Source organism: Nerophis ophidion, linkage group LG09 (genome assembly GCF_033978795.1).
Source record: "Nerophis ophidion isolate RoL-2023_Sa linkage group LG09, RoL_Noph_v1.0, whole genome shotgun sequence".
In the NCBI taxonomy this organism is placed as follows: Eukaryota; Metazoa; Chordata; class Actinopteri; order Syngnathiformes; family Syngnathidae; genus Nerophis; species Nerophis ophidion.
In genome coordinates, this window is record NC_084619.1 from 30,475,676 (window position 1) to 30,493,087 (window position 17,412).

General features: G+C 40.1%; 1 protein-coding gene across 1 annotated transcript in view; it reads right to left on the reverse strand.

Annotated features, from left to right (window-relative positions):
• Nucleotides 1–2,493, reverse strand: part of fam204a (family with sequence similarity 204 member A) — a 39,786-nt gene extending 37,293 nt beyond the window's left edge. Inside the window, exons 1-2 of the mRNA XM_061910787.1 lie at nucleotides 2,135–2,493; nucleotides 1,984–2,059 (exon numbers count right to left, since the gene is read on the reverse strand). Of these exons, the coding sequence (XP_061766771.1) occupies nucleotides 1,984–2,059; nucleotides 2,135–2,350 (292 nt within the window). The 5' untranslated portion in view covers nucleotides 2,351–2,493. The remainder of the gene's footprint in view (nucleotides 1–1,983; nucleotides 2,060–2,134) is intronic.
• Between the last annotated feature and the right edge of the window lie 14,919 nt (nucleotides 2,494–17,412).

The following is a 17,412-nucleotide window of genomic DNA, read 5'->3' on the forward strand; positions in this document are numbered from 1 at the left end:
CCAAAAAGTTCTATTTTGGTTTCATCTGACCACATGACATTCATTCTCCCAATCCTGTGCTGTATCATCAATGTATCCATTTTGGTATAAACTCAACTCGTCGTGTTTGGAGGAAGAAGAATACTGAGTTGCATCCCAAGAACACCACACCTACTGTGAAGGATGGGGGTGGAAACATCATGCTTTGGGGCTGTTTTTCTGCTAAGGGGACAGTACGATTGATCCGTGTTAAGGAAAGAATGAATGGGGCCATGAATCGTGAGATTTTGAGCCAAAACCTCCTTCCATCAGTGACAGCTTTGAATGGTTGACCAAATACTTATTTTCCACCATAATTTAAAAATAAATTATTTAAAATTCCTACAATGTGAATTCCTGGATTTATTTTTCACATTCTGTCTCTCACAGTTGAAGTGTACCTATGATGAAAATTATAGACCTCTGTCATCATTTTAAGTGGGAGAACTTGCACAATAGGCAGCTGACTAAATACTTTTTTGCCCCACTGTGTATATATATATACATATATATACATATATATATATACACATATATATATATATATATATATATATATATATATATATATATATATATATATATATATATATATATATATAATATATATATATATATATATATATATATATGTATATATATATGTATAGTTGTAGCTTGATTAATTGATAACACGTTGTGGAAAAAGGGAAGCACTGTGAATATGTTCTAGATGTACTGAACATCTTGCCTCCCCACCAAGGGCGACGAGACTCACTACAGGAAAGAGGTGGACCTCCTGACCACGTGGTGCCTCTTGCTGAATGTCAGCAAGACAAAAGAGATTGTTGTCAATTTCCAGAGAGGTCACACTCAACACCTGCCACTGACCATTGATGGTGCTGCAGTGGAGAGAGTAAGGAGCACCAAATTCCTAGGGGAGCACATCAGTGAGGACCTGTCATGGACTACCAACACTGCATCACTGGTGAAGAAGGCCCAACAGCGTCTCTACTTCCTGCGAAAACTAAAGCGGGCAAGTGCTCCACCACCCATCCTGACCACTTTTTACAGAGGCACCATTGAAAGCATCCTTTCTGGCTGCATCACAGTTTGGGGCGGGAGCCACACTCAACACAACAGAAGAGACCTGCAGCGCATCGTGAAAACAGCTGGGAAACTCATTGGTGCACCACTCCCATCTCTTCAGGACTTATACAGCACCCGCCTCACATGCAAAGCACTCACAATTGTTTGTGACGCAAGCAACCCTTCCCTCTGGAAGAAGATACAAGAGCCTCCGCTCCCGCACCACCAGACTCACCAACAGCTTTCACCACCAGGCTGTTAGGCTGCTGAACCCCCCCTCCTAAATCCTCAGCCCGATCCATTAGGCTGTCAGGACTTTGAAATCCCCCTCCCTGGAACAACCTGAACTCTAAACCCCATGACCCACAGAAAAAATGACTATGCAAAATTGCACACATCTGCTGCTATATCATAAGTATTTGCACTACTGATTAAACACTCATTGTTTACAGCCATATCCTATTTAAAAAACAACAGAAACTATATATATAGTCACTTTAGTAGGTAGACATATTTATGTTGCACTTTACTGTTTGTGTTTTCTTTTTCTTTTTGTCAACGCATGGGAGAGTGCGAAACAAAATTTTGATTCCTTTGTATGTCTTTACATGTAAAGAAATTGACAAATAAAGCTGACTTGACTTACAATGTTAATTTTGAGGTAGCGATTTGTCCAGGGTGTACGCCACCTTCCGCCCGAATGCAGCTGAGATAGGCTCCAGCACCCCCCGCGACCCAGATAAGGGACAAGCGGTAGAAATTGGGAAAGATGGATGGATGGATGGATGTAATTTCGCTGCGTAGTTGTCGTGTTGTTATGAATAAGACTATAGCTGACTAAAATTAGAAGTACAATATACAGTAAATAAACAATCTTTGCTATAAAAAAAAAGCCACCTTTCTTGCGTCGCCGTCTTTTCCCTTTCCTCTGCGTCTTCATGTCATCTTTCTTTCCACGGAGCTCATTGAATTTCTTAAACACATACAGAGCAGTCCGTTTGCAGGAGTCCTGACTGACACGATCACGGAGGAATGATAAATAACATACTTGCCACATTTCCTGGGATATACCAGGCAGGTTGCATATCGGCGCTTCGATGCTGGCATTGATGACAGCTTTTGCTGGCGTTCCAGCCAGAGAGACATCTTTGTCCCTAGCAGGACTCCCCCTCTCTTCCCCGACTTTATTCTCCTGCTCCTCTTCTTCGTCGTCCGGACTCAGCTCTTCTTCTGTTAAACCCTTAGGCAGAAGCCCACTGTACATGTTAACAAACCTTAGGTTACGGGATGCATACAAGTCTCATTTAATGTAAGGAAAATCGAAAGAAATTGCAGACAAATTCAAGATTAAACCAGCCGCCGTGAAAATAAGTTCGCATTTCCGGGTAAACATGTTGACGTCACGGTGACGTTGTGTCTAGTTGGACCAGTCAGATTGAACATTCGCACTCGCATTGCTGAGCAAAATACATAAGAAAAGTTTATATAAATCATACTCATGATAAAAGAGACCATATGATAAAAATGAAAAAAATTGCATTGAATCGAATTGTATTGGCTCCAGAAGGTATCAGTACGTGGTGAAGTACGCTTTAAACTACAAGCCCCAGAATGCAATGTATTGTATTGGAGTTGTGCCGTTGCTCACAATGCTGCTCAAAGAATATTTATTATGCTGGCGCTTACTTATCACGTGTGATAATGACAACTCGTTAACCCTCATGGTGTATTTCATCCATCCATCCATTTCTACCGCGTATTCCCTTTTGGGGGCGCGTGGGGCGCTGGTGCATATCTCAGCCACAAGCCACCCTGGACAAGTCGCTATGTAGACAGACAACATTCACACTCACATTCACACATCAGAGACAATTTAGTGTTGCCAATCAACCTATCCCCAGGTGCATGTTTATTGGCGGTGGGGGGAAGCCGGAATACCCGGAGGGAACCCACGCAGTCCCGGGGAGAACATGCAAACTCCACACAGAAAGATTCGAACTGAGCCCGGGATTGAACCCAGAACTACTCAGGACCTTCGTTTTGTGAGGCAGACGCACCAACCCCTCTTACACCGTGCTGCCGGTATTTCATCAAAGAGGTAATTGTTTGACTGTGAAATAAGAAATAATGAATGTCTTTTTAGGAGAAATTGCTCTCTAAAAATTTCCCAAAAAGGTTAGCTAACAAGCTACTCAGTTCGGTTTTGGTTGATATAGTGAGTTGAATCGATTCACATCCGAATTACGATTCTTAGTCATCCTAATTTTAAATTAGATTATGATATATATATATTTTTATTAATTTATTTGTATTATAAATAATGGGGTCCCCAAGCTACGGCCATGAGCCTAATTCGGCCCGCCAGCGTCCAAAATCCGGCTCGCGGGAAGTTACAAGTTAAAAAAAATACGTCCCACTGGGTGTGAGTTTTCTTTGCCCTTATGTGGGCCTACCGAGGATGTCGTAGTGGTTTGTGTTGTGGTTTGTGCAGCCCTTTGAGACACTAGTGATTTAGGGCTATATAAGTAAACATTGATTGATTGATTGATTTTTTATTATATATATTTTTTTTAATCTATCCTTTCTAATCCATTTTCTACCGCTTGTTACACTCTGTGTCTCCTACCGCTCAGGCAAATCATTTTGTCTAAAAATGCATTTTCCCATCGATAGCGTGACATCATCGAGCTCGGAGTATATGTATATATTAGGGCTGTGAATCTTTGGGTGTCTCACGATTCGATTCAGTATCGATTCTTGGGGTCACGATTCGATAATATATCGATTTTTTCGATTCGATTTGATTCCCGATTCAAAAACGATATTTTTCTGATTCAAAACGATTCTGTGTTCATTCAATACATAGGATTTCAGCAGGATTTACCCCAGTTTGCTGACATGCTAGCAGAGTAGTAGATTTAAAAAAATAAAAAAAGCTTTTATCATTGTAAAGGACAATGTTTTATCAACTGATTGCAATAATGTACATTTGTTTGAACTATTAAACAAACCAAAAATATGACTTATTTTATCTTTGTGAAAATATTGGACACAGCGTGTTGTCAAGTTTATGAGATGCGATGCAAGTGTAAGCCACTGTGACACTATTGTTCATTTTTATTATTTTTATAAATGTCTAAGGATAATGTCAATGAGGGATTTTTAATCATTGCTATGCTGAAATTATAACTAATATTGATACTGTTGTTGATAATATTAATTTTTGTTTCGCTACTTTTGGTTTATTCTGCATCGTGTTTGTCTCCTCTCAATTGCTCTGTTTATTGAAGTTCTGAGTGTTGCTGTGTCAGGTTTGGTTTTGGAATTGGATGGCATTGTTATGGTATTGCTGTGTAGTGGTTTGTTGGATTGATTAAAAAAAAAATTTAAAAAATTAAAAATACATTTTTTAAAAATGAGAATCGATTCTGAATCGCACAACGTAAACGATTTTTGATTCGTATTCGAATCGATTTTTTCCCACACCCCTAGTGTGTGTATATATATATATATATATATATATATATACTGCGATGAGGTAGCGACTTTCCCGTCTTCCGCCCGATTGTACCTGAGATAGGCACCGGCGCTCCCCGCAACCCGAAAGGGAATAAGCGGTAGGAAATGGATGGACCCGGCTGATTAAATATGCGTAGTGGTCAAGCAGCGTAGGATATCAAAGGGTACAATGAACCATTAAGCCTTTCTTGAAGAAAAATGTCCCATGCATGCGTTGTTTTTGGCCGTACACACCATTTAATTTGCGAAAAAGATAAACATTCCTTCAGAATTCATCGAGATGAAATCAAGAAGAGTGGAAGAGTGCAAGAAGGAGTCAAAAGGAGCAGAGTCAAAGAACGAAAGATTTTGCGGTGACCTTTTCATAAAAAAAAGGTTTGATTGATGTATTTTTACTTGTTTCTTATTGTCCATTGGATTATTATTTTGAATTGTTTGTATTTAATTTTCAATAAACAGAAACCAGAAAGTCAGCCTTCCCGGTAAGGTTTATTCAGGTGTACTGGAGAGGAGGCTACGCCGGATAGTCGAACCTCGGATTCAGGAGGAAAAGTGTGGTTTTCGTCCTGGTCGTGGAACTGTGGACCAGCTCTATACTCTCGGCAGAGTGCTTGAGGGTGCATGGGAGTTTGCCCAACCAGTCTACATGTGCTTTGTGGACTTGGAGAAGGCATTCGACCGTGTCCCTCGGGAAGTCCTGTGGGGAGTGCTCCGAGAGTATGGGGTATCGGACTGTCTTATTGTGGCGGTCCGTTCCCTGTACGATCAGTGCCTGAGCTTGGTCCGCATTGCCGGCAGTAAGTCGAACACATTTCCAGTGAGGGTTGGACTGTCCTTTGTCCTTTGTCACCGATTCTGTTCATAACTTTTATGGAAAGAATTTCTAGGCGCAGTCAAGGCGTTGAGGGGTTCCAGTTTGGTAACCGCAGGATTAGGTCTCTGCTTTTTGCAGATGATGTGGTCCTGATGGCTTCATCTGACCGGGATGTTCAGCTCTCGCTGGATCGGTTCGCAGCCGAGTGTGAAGCGACCGGAATGAGAATCAGCACCTCCAAGTCCGAGTCCATGGTTCTCGCCCGGAAAAGGGTGGAATGCCATCTCCGGGTTGGAGAGGAGACCCTGCCCCAAGTGGAGGAGTTCAAGTACCTAGGAGTCTTGTTCACGGGTGAGGGAAGAGTGGATTGTGAGATCGACAGGCGGATCGGTGCGGCGTCTTCAGTAATGCGGACGTTGTACCGATCCGTTGTGGTAAAGAAGGAGCTGAGCCGGAAGGCAAAGCTCTCAATTTACCGGTCGATTTACGTTCCCATCCTCACCTATGGTCATGAGCTTTGGGTCATGACCGAAAGGATAAGATCACGGGTACAAGCGGCCGAAATGCGTTTCCTCAGCCGGGTGGCGGGGCTCTCCCTTAGAGATAGGGTGAGAAGCTCTGCCATCCGGGAGGAACTCAAAGTAAAGCCGCTGCTCCTTCACATCGAGAGGAGCCAGATGAGGTGGTTCGGGCATCTGGTCAGGATGCCACCCGAACGCCTCCCTAGGGAGGTGTTTAGGGCACGTCCAACCGGTAGGAGGCCACGGGGAAGACCCAGGACACGTTGGGAAGACTATGTCTCCCGGCTGGCCTGGGAACGCCTCGGGATCCCCCGAGAAGAGCTAGACGAAGTGGCTGGGGAGAGGGAAGTCTGGGTTTCCCTGCTTAGGCTGTTGCCCCCGCGACCTGACCTCGGATAAGCGGAAGATGATGGATTGATGGATGGACAGAAAGTCAGGGTCAATAATACTTCATCAGGAAAGGTACTTCTACTTCTCCTCTCTTGTTTATGTTGTACACAAATGTGTCAGAGTACATTTGACAACAGGACAAACATTTAATAGGTGGATAATTAAATCATTGTTAATTTATTAAATGGATATGCAGCCACGAATGTCATATTTATCCGGGAGAGTTTTGATACCGAGTTCCTTGACCCAGACACACAAAATGTGTAGGCCTGTATGTTTTTCCAAGTTTTCATCTGTTTTGTCGTGTAGAATGACGCCTGGAGCACAAGATAGTTTGATGTATCTCGGAACACCCCCAACGGATAATCCTTGATATCAAAGGACAAATCTTTTTTTGATAAAGTTTAGGGATCTATTCCATGGCAGAGTTTGAGTCGTTGCACGTATCTGCTCTTTGCAGGAATATCTACCGTCGGCCCCTTATGTACTAAAAAGTCAGTGCACTGCTTGCTGCACAACAGCACCTGACGGAATACAAGCAATAGCAACATACTGTTTTGATGCTCTACAATAAAGAGAGGTTTTGCATGAAGTGTGAAATGTTAATGTGAATTTTTTTACTTTTTTTGTTTGACAAAATGTATGTGTGATGTGCTTCACGCGGACACACTGTAGATGCCTCATTGAGTGGTTTAGCCATTTCTGCGCTACGTCAGCATGTCCGCCATATTGGATGTGGCAGATCTGCCCCTTGAACTAGAGCAAGGAAATGGATGAAAGTTAAAACAAAAACAATAAAAGTTTTTTTTGATTTTTGGAAGTTGGTTTTACCTTGGGAATTTACAGTATTGTGCGTGATAATTTGTAGCATCAGCTACAATTTCAGCAAATTCTGTTGATAAAAGTACATTATAATTGTATAAATACAAGCAAAAGTATTTTTTCAGTCTTACCCTTGAAAAGTAATTTCACAAGATGTGGTTTGGAGTGGACTCGAAACTGGTTGGGACAATTCCTTGCAGCATATGAGTGAGGCATCTTCTCTGTTCGGTTTTCTAATATGGCAGCTACGTCAATGTATGATTGACTCAGTGCTAAAGACGGCATCTATGTATACACAGGTGAAACAAAATAAAATTAAGATATCGTGCAAAAGTTCATTCATTTGAGCAGTTCAACTTCAAGTGTGAATAATACACTTAAGTGGTACTAATAATACACTTAAGTGATACTAATATGTCATTAGCTCATTACCATGCAAAGTGAGCGCATTTATGTGTTTTAAGTTTCAATCAATCAATCAATGTTTACTTATATAGCCCTAAATCACTAGTGTCTCAAAGGGCTGCACAAACCACTACGACATCCTCGGTAGGCCCACATAAGGGCAAGGAAAACTCACACCCAGTGGGACGTCGGTGACAATGATGACTATGAGAACCTTGGAGAGGAGGAAAGCAATGGATGTCGAGCGGGTCTAATATGATACTGTGAAAGTTCAATCCATAATGGATACAACACAGTCGCAAGAGTCCAGTCCAAAGTGGATCCAACACAGCAGCGAGAGTCCCGTTCACAGCGGAGCCAGCAGGAAAACATCCCAAGCGGAGGCGGATCAGCAGCGCAGAGATGTCCCCAGCCGATACACAGGCGAGCAGTACATGGCCACCGGATCGGACCGGACCCCCTCCACAAGGGAGAGTGGGACATAGGAGAAAAAGAAAAGAAATGGCAGATCAACTGGTCTAAAAAGGGAGTCTATTTAAAGGCTAGAGTATACAAATGAGTTTTAAGGTGAGTCTTAAATGCTTCTACTGAGGTGGCATCTCGAACTTTTACCGGGAGGGCATTCCAGAGTACTGGGGCTCGAAATGAAAACGCTCTATAGCCCACAGACTTTTTTTGGGCTTTGGGAATCACTAATAAGCCGGAGTCCTTTGAACGCAGATTTCTTGCCGGGACATATGGTACAATACAATCGGCAAGATAGGATGGAGCTAGGCCATGTAGTATTTTATACGTAAGTAGTAAAACCTTAAAGTCACATCTTAAGTGCACAGGAAGCCAGTGCAGGTGAGCCAGTACAGGCGTAATGTGATCAAACTTTCTTGTTCTTGTCAAAAGTCTAGCAGCCGCATTTTGTACCAACTGTAATCTTTTAATGCTAGACATGGGGAGACCCGAAAATAGTACGTTACAGTAATCGAGACGAGACGTAACAAACGCATGGATAATGATCTCAGCGTCGTTAGTGGACAGAATGGAGGGAATTTTAGCGATATTACGGAGATGAAAGAAGGACGTTTTGGTAACGCTTTTAATGTGCGACTCAAAGGAGAGAGTTTGGTCTAAGATAACACCCAGGTTCTTTACCGTGTCGCCTTGTTTAATTGTTTGGTTGTCAAATGTTAGAGTTGTATCATTAAATAGAGGTCGGTGTCTAGCCGGACCAATAATCAGCATTTCCGTTTTTTTGGCGTTGAGTTGCAAAAAGTTAGCGGACATCCATTGTTTAATTTCATTAAGACACGCCTCCAGCTGACTACAATCCGGCGTGTTGGTCAGCTTTAGGGGCATGTAGAGTTGGGTGTCATCAGCATAACAGTGAAAGCTAGTACCGTATTTGCGTATGATGTCACCTAGCGGCAGCATGTAGATGCTGAAGAGTGCAGGGCCAAGGACCGAACCCTGGGGAACTCCACACGTTACCTTAACGTAGTCCGAGGTCACATTGTTATGGGAGACGCACTGCATCCTATCAGTAAGATAAGAGTTAAACCAAGACAGGGCTAAGTCTGACATACCAATTCGTGTTTTGATACGTTCTAATAAAATTTTATGATCGACGGTATCGAAAGCAGCGCTAAGATCGAGGAGCAGCAACATAGATGACGCATCAGAATCCATCGTTAGCAATAGATCATTAGTCATTTTTGCGAGGGCTGTCTCCGTGGAGTGATTTGCCCTGAGACCGGATTGAAAGGTTTCACATAGATTGTTAGACGCTAAGTGTTCATTTAACTGCCCCGCAACAATTTTTTCGAGGATTTTTGAAATAAAGGGAAGGTGAGACACCGGTCGGTAGTTTACCATGAGGTCAGGATCGAGGTTAGGTCTTTTAAGAAGAGGATGAATAACCGCTTTTTTGAATGCTAGGGGAACAGTGCCCAAGGAAAGTGATAAGTTTATAATATTTAGCACTGATGGACCTAATAATACAAAGAGCTCCTTGATCAGTTTCCCAGGAAGTGGGTCAAGTAAACATGTTGTTTGTTTTATTCCATTTACACGTTGTAACAATTCCTCTAATGTTATTTCCTCAAAACAAGACAAAACTATTTTGGAGGGCAGTATCCGCCGTATATACAATCGTGTCAGTGTTAATAGAACCCAGTTGTAGCTGGGACGCATTGTCTTTAATCTCCTTTCTAATGACTTCAATTTTCTTACTAAAGAATTGCATAAAGTCATCAGCTGAGTGGGTGGAGCTACTGGAAGGAGTCCCTTGTTGGGTTAGCGATGCTACCGTACTAAACAAAAATTTAGGATCGTTTTTATTACGGTGGCTGAGATTTGAGTAATATTTAGCTTTAGCTAAGGTAAGCATGTGTTTATAAGTTATTAAACCATCACTCCATGCTTGATGGTGCACCTCAAGTTTAGTCGTGCGCCATTTGCATTCCAGCTTTCTACATAATAATTTCTGAGCTCTAGTTTCTTCTGTAAACCACGGGGTACGCTTTTTTGGAGCCTTTTTTAACTTTAGCGGTGCTATGTTATCAATGGTTTCGCGCAGGGCGTGGTTAAAGTTGTTAGTGCGGTTATCAATAGAGCCCACATACTTTGGGAATGGTGCCATTACCGAGGGCAGTAGGTCAGCAAGAGTTGTCGTTGTGGCCGTATATTATCGGCGTGTGTCACTAGATCAGCAACGAACTCTGAGAATTCATTGATAAAGTCCGAATAGGGCCCTGGGGGGCGGTAGATAACAGCCAGGTGTAGAGGCAGCGGTGTGACAGACCTCATAGTAAGCACCTCAAACGATTTATATTTATTATTTATGTTAGGACCAAGGTTAAAGTTTTCGTTGTATATTAGTGCGACCCCCCCTCCCCTTTTCAGAGGACGGGCAATATGCGCATGTGTAAAGTTAGGAGGACATGCCTCGTTTAACGCAAAAAAGTCGTTTGGTTTAAGCCAGGTTTCGCTTAGACCGATGACGTTAAGATTGTTGTCTCTGATGATATCATTAACTAACAACGTTTTGGGAGACAATGATCTTATGTTTAAAAAACCTATATTATAGGTAGTGGTCTGTTTTAGGGAATTTTTGATCAAATTATCTGTAGTAGCAATATTAATAATGTTGTGTTTATTATGCCCAGTGCATTTAGTATAATTACGACCATATCTAGGAATTGAATTGTAAGGGGCGCTGGAAGCCGGCAGACCCGTCAGCGATCCTGTTCTGTCTCCCTGTAATGTTTGTCTAAACTTGAATGGGATTGTGCTGAAAATTTTAATTTTCCTGAAGGAACTCTCCTGACGGAATAAATAAAGTACTATCTAATCTAATCTAATCTAATATATATACACACACACATATACACACATATATATACATACATGCACACATACACATACATACATACATATACACACATACCTCCGCATACATATACACACAAAACAATAAATAAAAAAAAATAAATAAAAAATAAGCTCACAGACAGGCTGACACACAACCTCACTACCCCAGCAGCCGGCCGACTCGCAGCAATTCGGAATACCCTGCAGCACCAAGGTACCACAATGGATGAGGGGACTAGACCCAGCCGGCCCCAACCAAGAAGGACACCTGGAAGGGATGGACAGCGGGACCCAGGGGCCCCAGACATGCAGCCCGGATGCAGTAGCCTGAGGCGCCGACCCCGATTGACCAGCATGCCCAGAGCGTATCCCCAGAAATATACATAAACATATATACATATACATACATACACACATACATACACACACATGCATGTACAACTATATACATCTGCATATATACATACACACACACGTGTGTATGTATATATTCATACATACACATACCGGCATACATATTATATAGCCATATATATATATACATATACATATATACATATAAACATACATATATACACATATATATATATATACACATACATATACACATACATACACACATATACATATATACACATACACACATACATACATACATACATATATATAAATATATACACACATACACTCACACATACATACACACAGATACACAGATATACATACACCTATATATGCACAAACATACACACATACATACACGTGTATACATACATAAAAACATAAATATTAACATACATAAATATATACATACATATACACGCATACACATACATACATATGCATACATACCCACACATGCACATACATATACACATCTATGAACACACATACTTGTAACCATAAATGCACACCAATATACGTACATACATTTGCATCCATCCATACACACATACACACGCACAAATATCTATACAACAAATCCATACACATGTCGGAGGGACAGCAATATAGTAGGTATATTAAATACTTGGTTTTAGAAACTTTTGAATTATTTTGGTAAGCAGAGTAATTTGCTTGTGCAACAATCAAGTCAAGCTAGTTAGTGTTTAAAAACAGTAGCATTTTCTGCGAGGTGAGGTCTCTAATTTACCAGGAATCCGTCAAATGGTAGCCTATTTTTGTGCCATATTTCTGGTGAGATAAGCTTCCTTCTATGACCCGCGTTGCTATGGGCATTACATTATTATTAGGATGATTAGCATGCAAATCTTGTGTAGCCCCGAGCGCTGGCACATGCACATCTACCCTTAAATTGCTCTTTCCCTCTCATTCCCATTAAGTTTTCTTTTGGTAGCTTCTATTTGCAAAGCTGCAATATGATTGCACTTTGTGTCTCATAAGGTGGAAATGGGTTGAGAGAAGGCTCATGTTTTCAGGTACAGCCATACCATAGTGGTTCATTTTATTTACACCACTGATTTATAGTTAATAATTATAATGTCAGTTCTTTAGCTATTCTCATTCTGCAGGCAAGTTAAATGTTGTGTACGTGGGCACTACAATCGCAGGGGTCTCAGGGTTATTATATTTAGTTATGTTATTGTTTGAAAGTCAGTTACTGCTCAAATTGATTGCAAAATTCATCAAACAGGAGAAATAATGGATTCTCTATACCAGGGGTGCTCACACTTTTTCTGCAGGCGAGCTACTTTTAAATTGACCAAGTCGAGGAGATGTACCTCATACATATTTATAATTTATATTTATTTATATATGAAAGAGACATTTTTGTTGAAAAGTTAATGGTGTTTAATGATAAAACAAGCATGTTTAACACATATAGATTCCTTTCTTTTATGAAGACAAGAATATAAGTTGGTGTATTACCTGATTCTGATGACTTGCATTGATTGGAATCAGACAGTGGTGCTGATAACGTCCGAATTTTCAAATGGAGGAGAAAAAAAAGTCCTCGTTTCTGTTCAATACCACATGAAAGTGGTTGGATTTGGCATCTCATTTGTCCACCTTGAATATTCCTTTTTAAACACTTTGTTATGAGAGTAGCATATGTGCGTGTGGCCCTTTAATGTGTTGACAGCAGGTGAGTGACGTCAGTGAGTGTGTGGGCGAGTGAGAGAGGGAGCGGTCGCTGAGGGCGGGGGAGAAATACATTGGCATCAAACTCCGTAGCTTGCTAGCTTGTGTACGCTAGCTTTCTGAGACTTATTTTGTTAGCACAGGCAGGATGAATCTTTTTTTTTTGGTGAAGTCTTTAGAGTTTTGACAGCAGGTACGGCACAAGAGTCTGTTGAAATAAAAAGTGTTTCTCTCCGTCCGTCCTGTCAGAGATTTTTTTCTTAATAATGAGCTTGCAGCAGCCAGCGTCATCTCACAAAATCCTCGGGTGCCGAGAATGTCAAACAGACGAAAGTGAAGTCTTGGTGAAGATTGATGATTGCTCATTTGTATGTCTATTTTTTTAATGCCTGACTTGTGATCGACTGACACACCCTCCGCGATCGACCGGTAGCTCGCGATCAACGTAATGCCCATCCCTGCTCTATACTATATATTAATCAATCAATCAATCAATGTTTATTTATATAGCCCTAAATCACAAGTGTCTCAAAGGGCTGCTTATATATGGGTCGGTCGGATTCATTTTCTATGCAAGTAGATTTACAAGTAATTGCAGTGGTAGTTCAGTTTTTGTACGCTCCACTGTTGGCATGATTTGTTTTTTGTTTAAATATTTTGCCAAAAGTTTTCCCCAGTTTTTGTCTCAGTTATAATACGGCCAAACGTTGCACGTAACAAAACTACTGTTGTCCATTTGCCAGCTTATCATTCTTCTGCACTGAATTGGGTGTCCAAACAAAAAGAATAGTGAAGAAAAATGCTGTTTTTTTTAGAGTTGGAACATTAGACGGATCAACATTAGACGGGAAATTGTCTTTATTTATCTTGTACCACTTTGTATGTTCATTGTGCGTAGGCTCTTGCACACAGCACTTAAATGCACAGTGTATGTAAGAGAGAAATCACTTATTAATAATATTAATACTGTTGCTGTTTAAAGAATGTTATTAAAAGAGTGGGCCGTAAAGCCAGGAAGCCAACAATTGCAGGAACCTTGTCTTGTCCTTGACCTCCTGATACCATAAATGAGGGAGTTAAGTTTTGCGCACATAAGTGCAGTGCACGTAAAACTGGGATGATAGGGCTTATATCATATTGAATGTCATCTTGACGAGACAAATCTCAAACCCATCCTTTAAAATATGCAGTCATTAACTGGTGTCACTCAGTCAGCATTATCAAGACTTTAATTACGTCTATGACACTTTGATGAGCAAAGAAGCACGGGAAGGTAAATAAGCCTCAATAATATGAAACTATTTTGCAAATACATTTATACAATTTCCCTATTGATCACTAGTCTTTGGGCCAATATCTACCAACATCCGAATGCCACACCCTATACAGCAGTGGTCCCAAACCACCGGGCCGCAGAAGATTTTTTTATAAAAAAAAACAAAAAAAACATAAAAAACACAATATACACTTACAAATAGTGCACCGACAACAAAAAAACTCCCTTTTTCATGACAAAAACGTCCCTTTTTCATGACAAAGAAAAAAAGAAAAAACAAAAGGACACCCCCCCCGGGCCGCGGGATAAATTATTAAGCGTTGACCTGTCCGCGGATACAAAAAGGTTGGGGACCACTGCTATACAGCATGTGCAAAGTATAAAATTGTGTGTACTATTAGTGGGTATGTTGCCCGTGATCTACTAAGACTTTGTGTACAATTAATAACAACTGCCAAAGTGGCGCATACCGCCTTATTTAAATGAGGTTTTTGCGTGTACTACTGGTATACGGGCCCATGGAAACACTCTTTTCTCTCTACATTCATGTTATTATGCTCTCCAAACTGTGGAGTTTTGCACACATTTATAATCTGCCAAACCTTGTCTGTAATATAAAATGTCAATCTACAGTACTATTTTTAGTTTTTTAAAAGCTCTGCAAGAAAAAATGCATACTGCAATACGCTTTTTCATGTAGTAAATATACTAGTGTATTTATTAATTAAAAAAAAAAAAGAACGCGGTTAAAAAATAAAAAACGCCACCAGGCACCAAAATGCATCAATTACATTTTTTTTTAAATCGGCCCCTTAAGTCAGCTAGCAACTAGAAAAGTCTAAAATGATTTTGCTGACTAGATAATGTGTCTATTATTTTTTGTTTATGACAGTCCAAATATGTTGACACGCACATGTAGGATGTCCATCTGTTTTTGTAGCGCAATACACTTCCTTTTTCAAAGTCGTCTGTGTAACTGTGTCAGTTTGCACCAAGGGTGTACTGTAATGATATGAAAATTTCATATCACAGTTATCGTGACCAAATTTCACCCGGTTATCAATATTACTGCAGTATTGGTGATTGTGCTCATAAAGTACTTATGTACACACTGCACTCTTTTGTCCAATTTATTATTTTGGTGAATAACTAAAATGAATAAACACACTGTTGCACGACCCACTGTTAGAAAACATGCCATTTGCTATCGATAATATCATATAATGGATAACCATTTAAATATACTATAAAAAAGAAAACATGTATTGATCAGCTTTATGTATATATCGAACACCTAACTCAAGTATTGAAATGGTTGAGGACTGGATTAATGCAACCTTCATTAAAATGAGTCAAAAACAAATTTTCTTAGGTGGTTACTTTAACATTGACCTCTTGAAGCCTAACAAGCAAAAGACCATTGATGACTTCATGGATACAATGTATAGCATGAATGTATATCCTAAAATCTCAAGTCCAAGCAAAGTCACAAGGTACCATGACGTGCTTATTTATAATATATGTACTATTGATTATAATAACAATACTACAAGTAATCTGCCAATAACTGACATCAGTGATCGTCAAGCAGTTTTCACAATCCATGATGAAAACTACAGTAAGAGGAACATGGATGACAAAAATATACTTTGAAAACAATGCTCAGAGAAAAGTGTGAAGGCTTTTAAGATCCTAGGGAACAAGGTTGGTAAATGTTTACCATGAAAATGATGTACAAACCCTGTTTCCATATGAGTTGGGAAATTGTGTTAGATGTAAATAAAAACGAAATACAATGATTTGCAAATCATTTTTAACCCATATTCAGTTGAATATGCTACAAATACAACATATTTGATGTTCAAACCGATAAACTTTTTTTTATTGCATATAATCATTACCTTTAGAATTTGATGCCAGCAACACGTGACAAAGAAGTTGGGAAAGGTGGCAATAAATACTGATAAAGTTGAGGAATGCTCATCAAACACTTATTTGGAACATCCCACAGGTGTGCAGGCTAATTGGGAATAGGTGGGTGCCATGATTGGGTATAAAAGCAGCTTCATGTGTTTGTGTGGCTAAAGGCTAAAGCTTCCCAACTCCGTCTTTCTACTGTGACTTCTATATCAATTGAACAAATTGCAAAAGATTCAGCAACACAGATCTCCAAAATACTGTGTAATTATGCCGTGAAAGCAGACGACTCTTAGCTGTGTGTGTGTGTAGCGCTCATATTCATAAAAGCCCGTGACGTCACACGTACACGTCATCATTCCGCGACGTTTTCAAGAAAAAACTCCCGGGAAATTTGAAATTGTAATTTAGTGAACTAAAAAGGCCGTATTGGCATGTGCTGCAATGTTAATATTTCATCATTGATATATAAACTATCACACTGCGTGGTGGGTAGAAGTGGGTTTCAGTAAGCCTTTAATAAATCCAATTGTGACTGCTGAAGAATTTTACTTGCATCTTCTCCTTCTAGGATTGTGGGTATTTTGATAATCATCATATACTCTGCATATTCATAAATACAGATTTTGCTCACCTAAAAGACACAACTTTCTGAGCACAAGATTAACGGATCAGCTTTGCGTGTGCTATTGAGTTTGCACGTTTTTGAATACACACAAATTCTTTATGTTCTAATTTCATGTAGCTTTCCCACCATCCACCTCTGTCCTTCTTCACCCTTTTGCTCCACTTCATTATTTTTCATAATTTCTTGGTAATTTGCGAGTTGGCTGTTAAAAACTTTGAGTCCCTTATTAAGTTTTGGCCATGGCAGATAAGAGGCAGGCCTGTAAGAGTAGAGAGATAAACTAATCATCTTAAAACCCTAATTATTAGTATCTTGCTGTGACAGACTGTTTTTGCGAGCCTGCCAAATTGAGCCTCAAATGATGGAAGGAAAATCTGTGCAAGTGGTAATAATTTTAAGTCATCTCCATCTGGCTTGGTGTGGCAGAATTCATTAGTGCAGATTAGCACTGTGTACAAAGTAAATTAGATATCTAATAGCAAACATGGAGGTCCTCCCCAATCCGTGGGTGGGGGGTGAGATGTAAGGAGGTGATAGTATATATATTTTAACACTATGACTTGTAGAT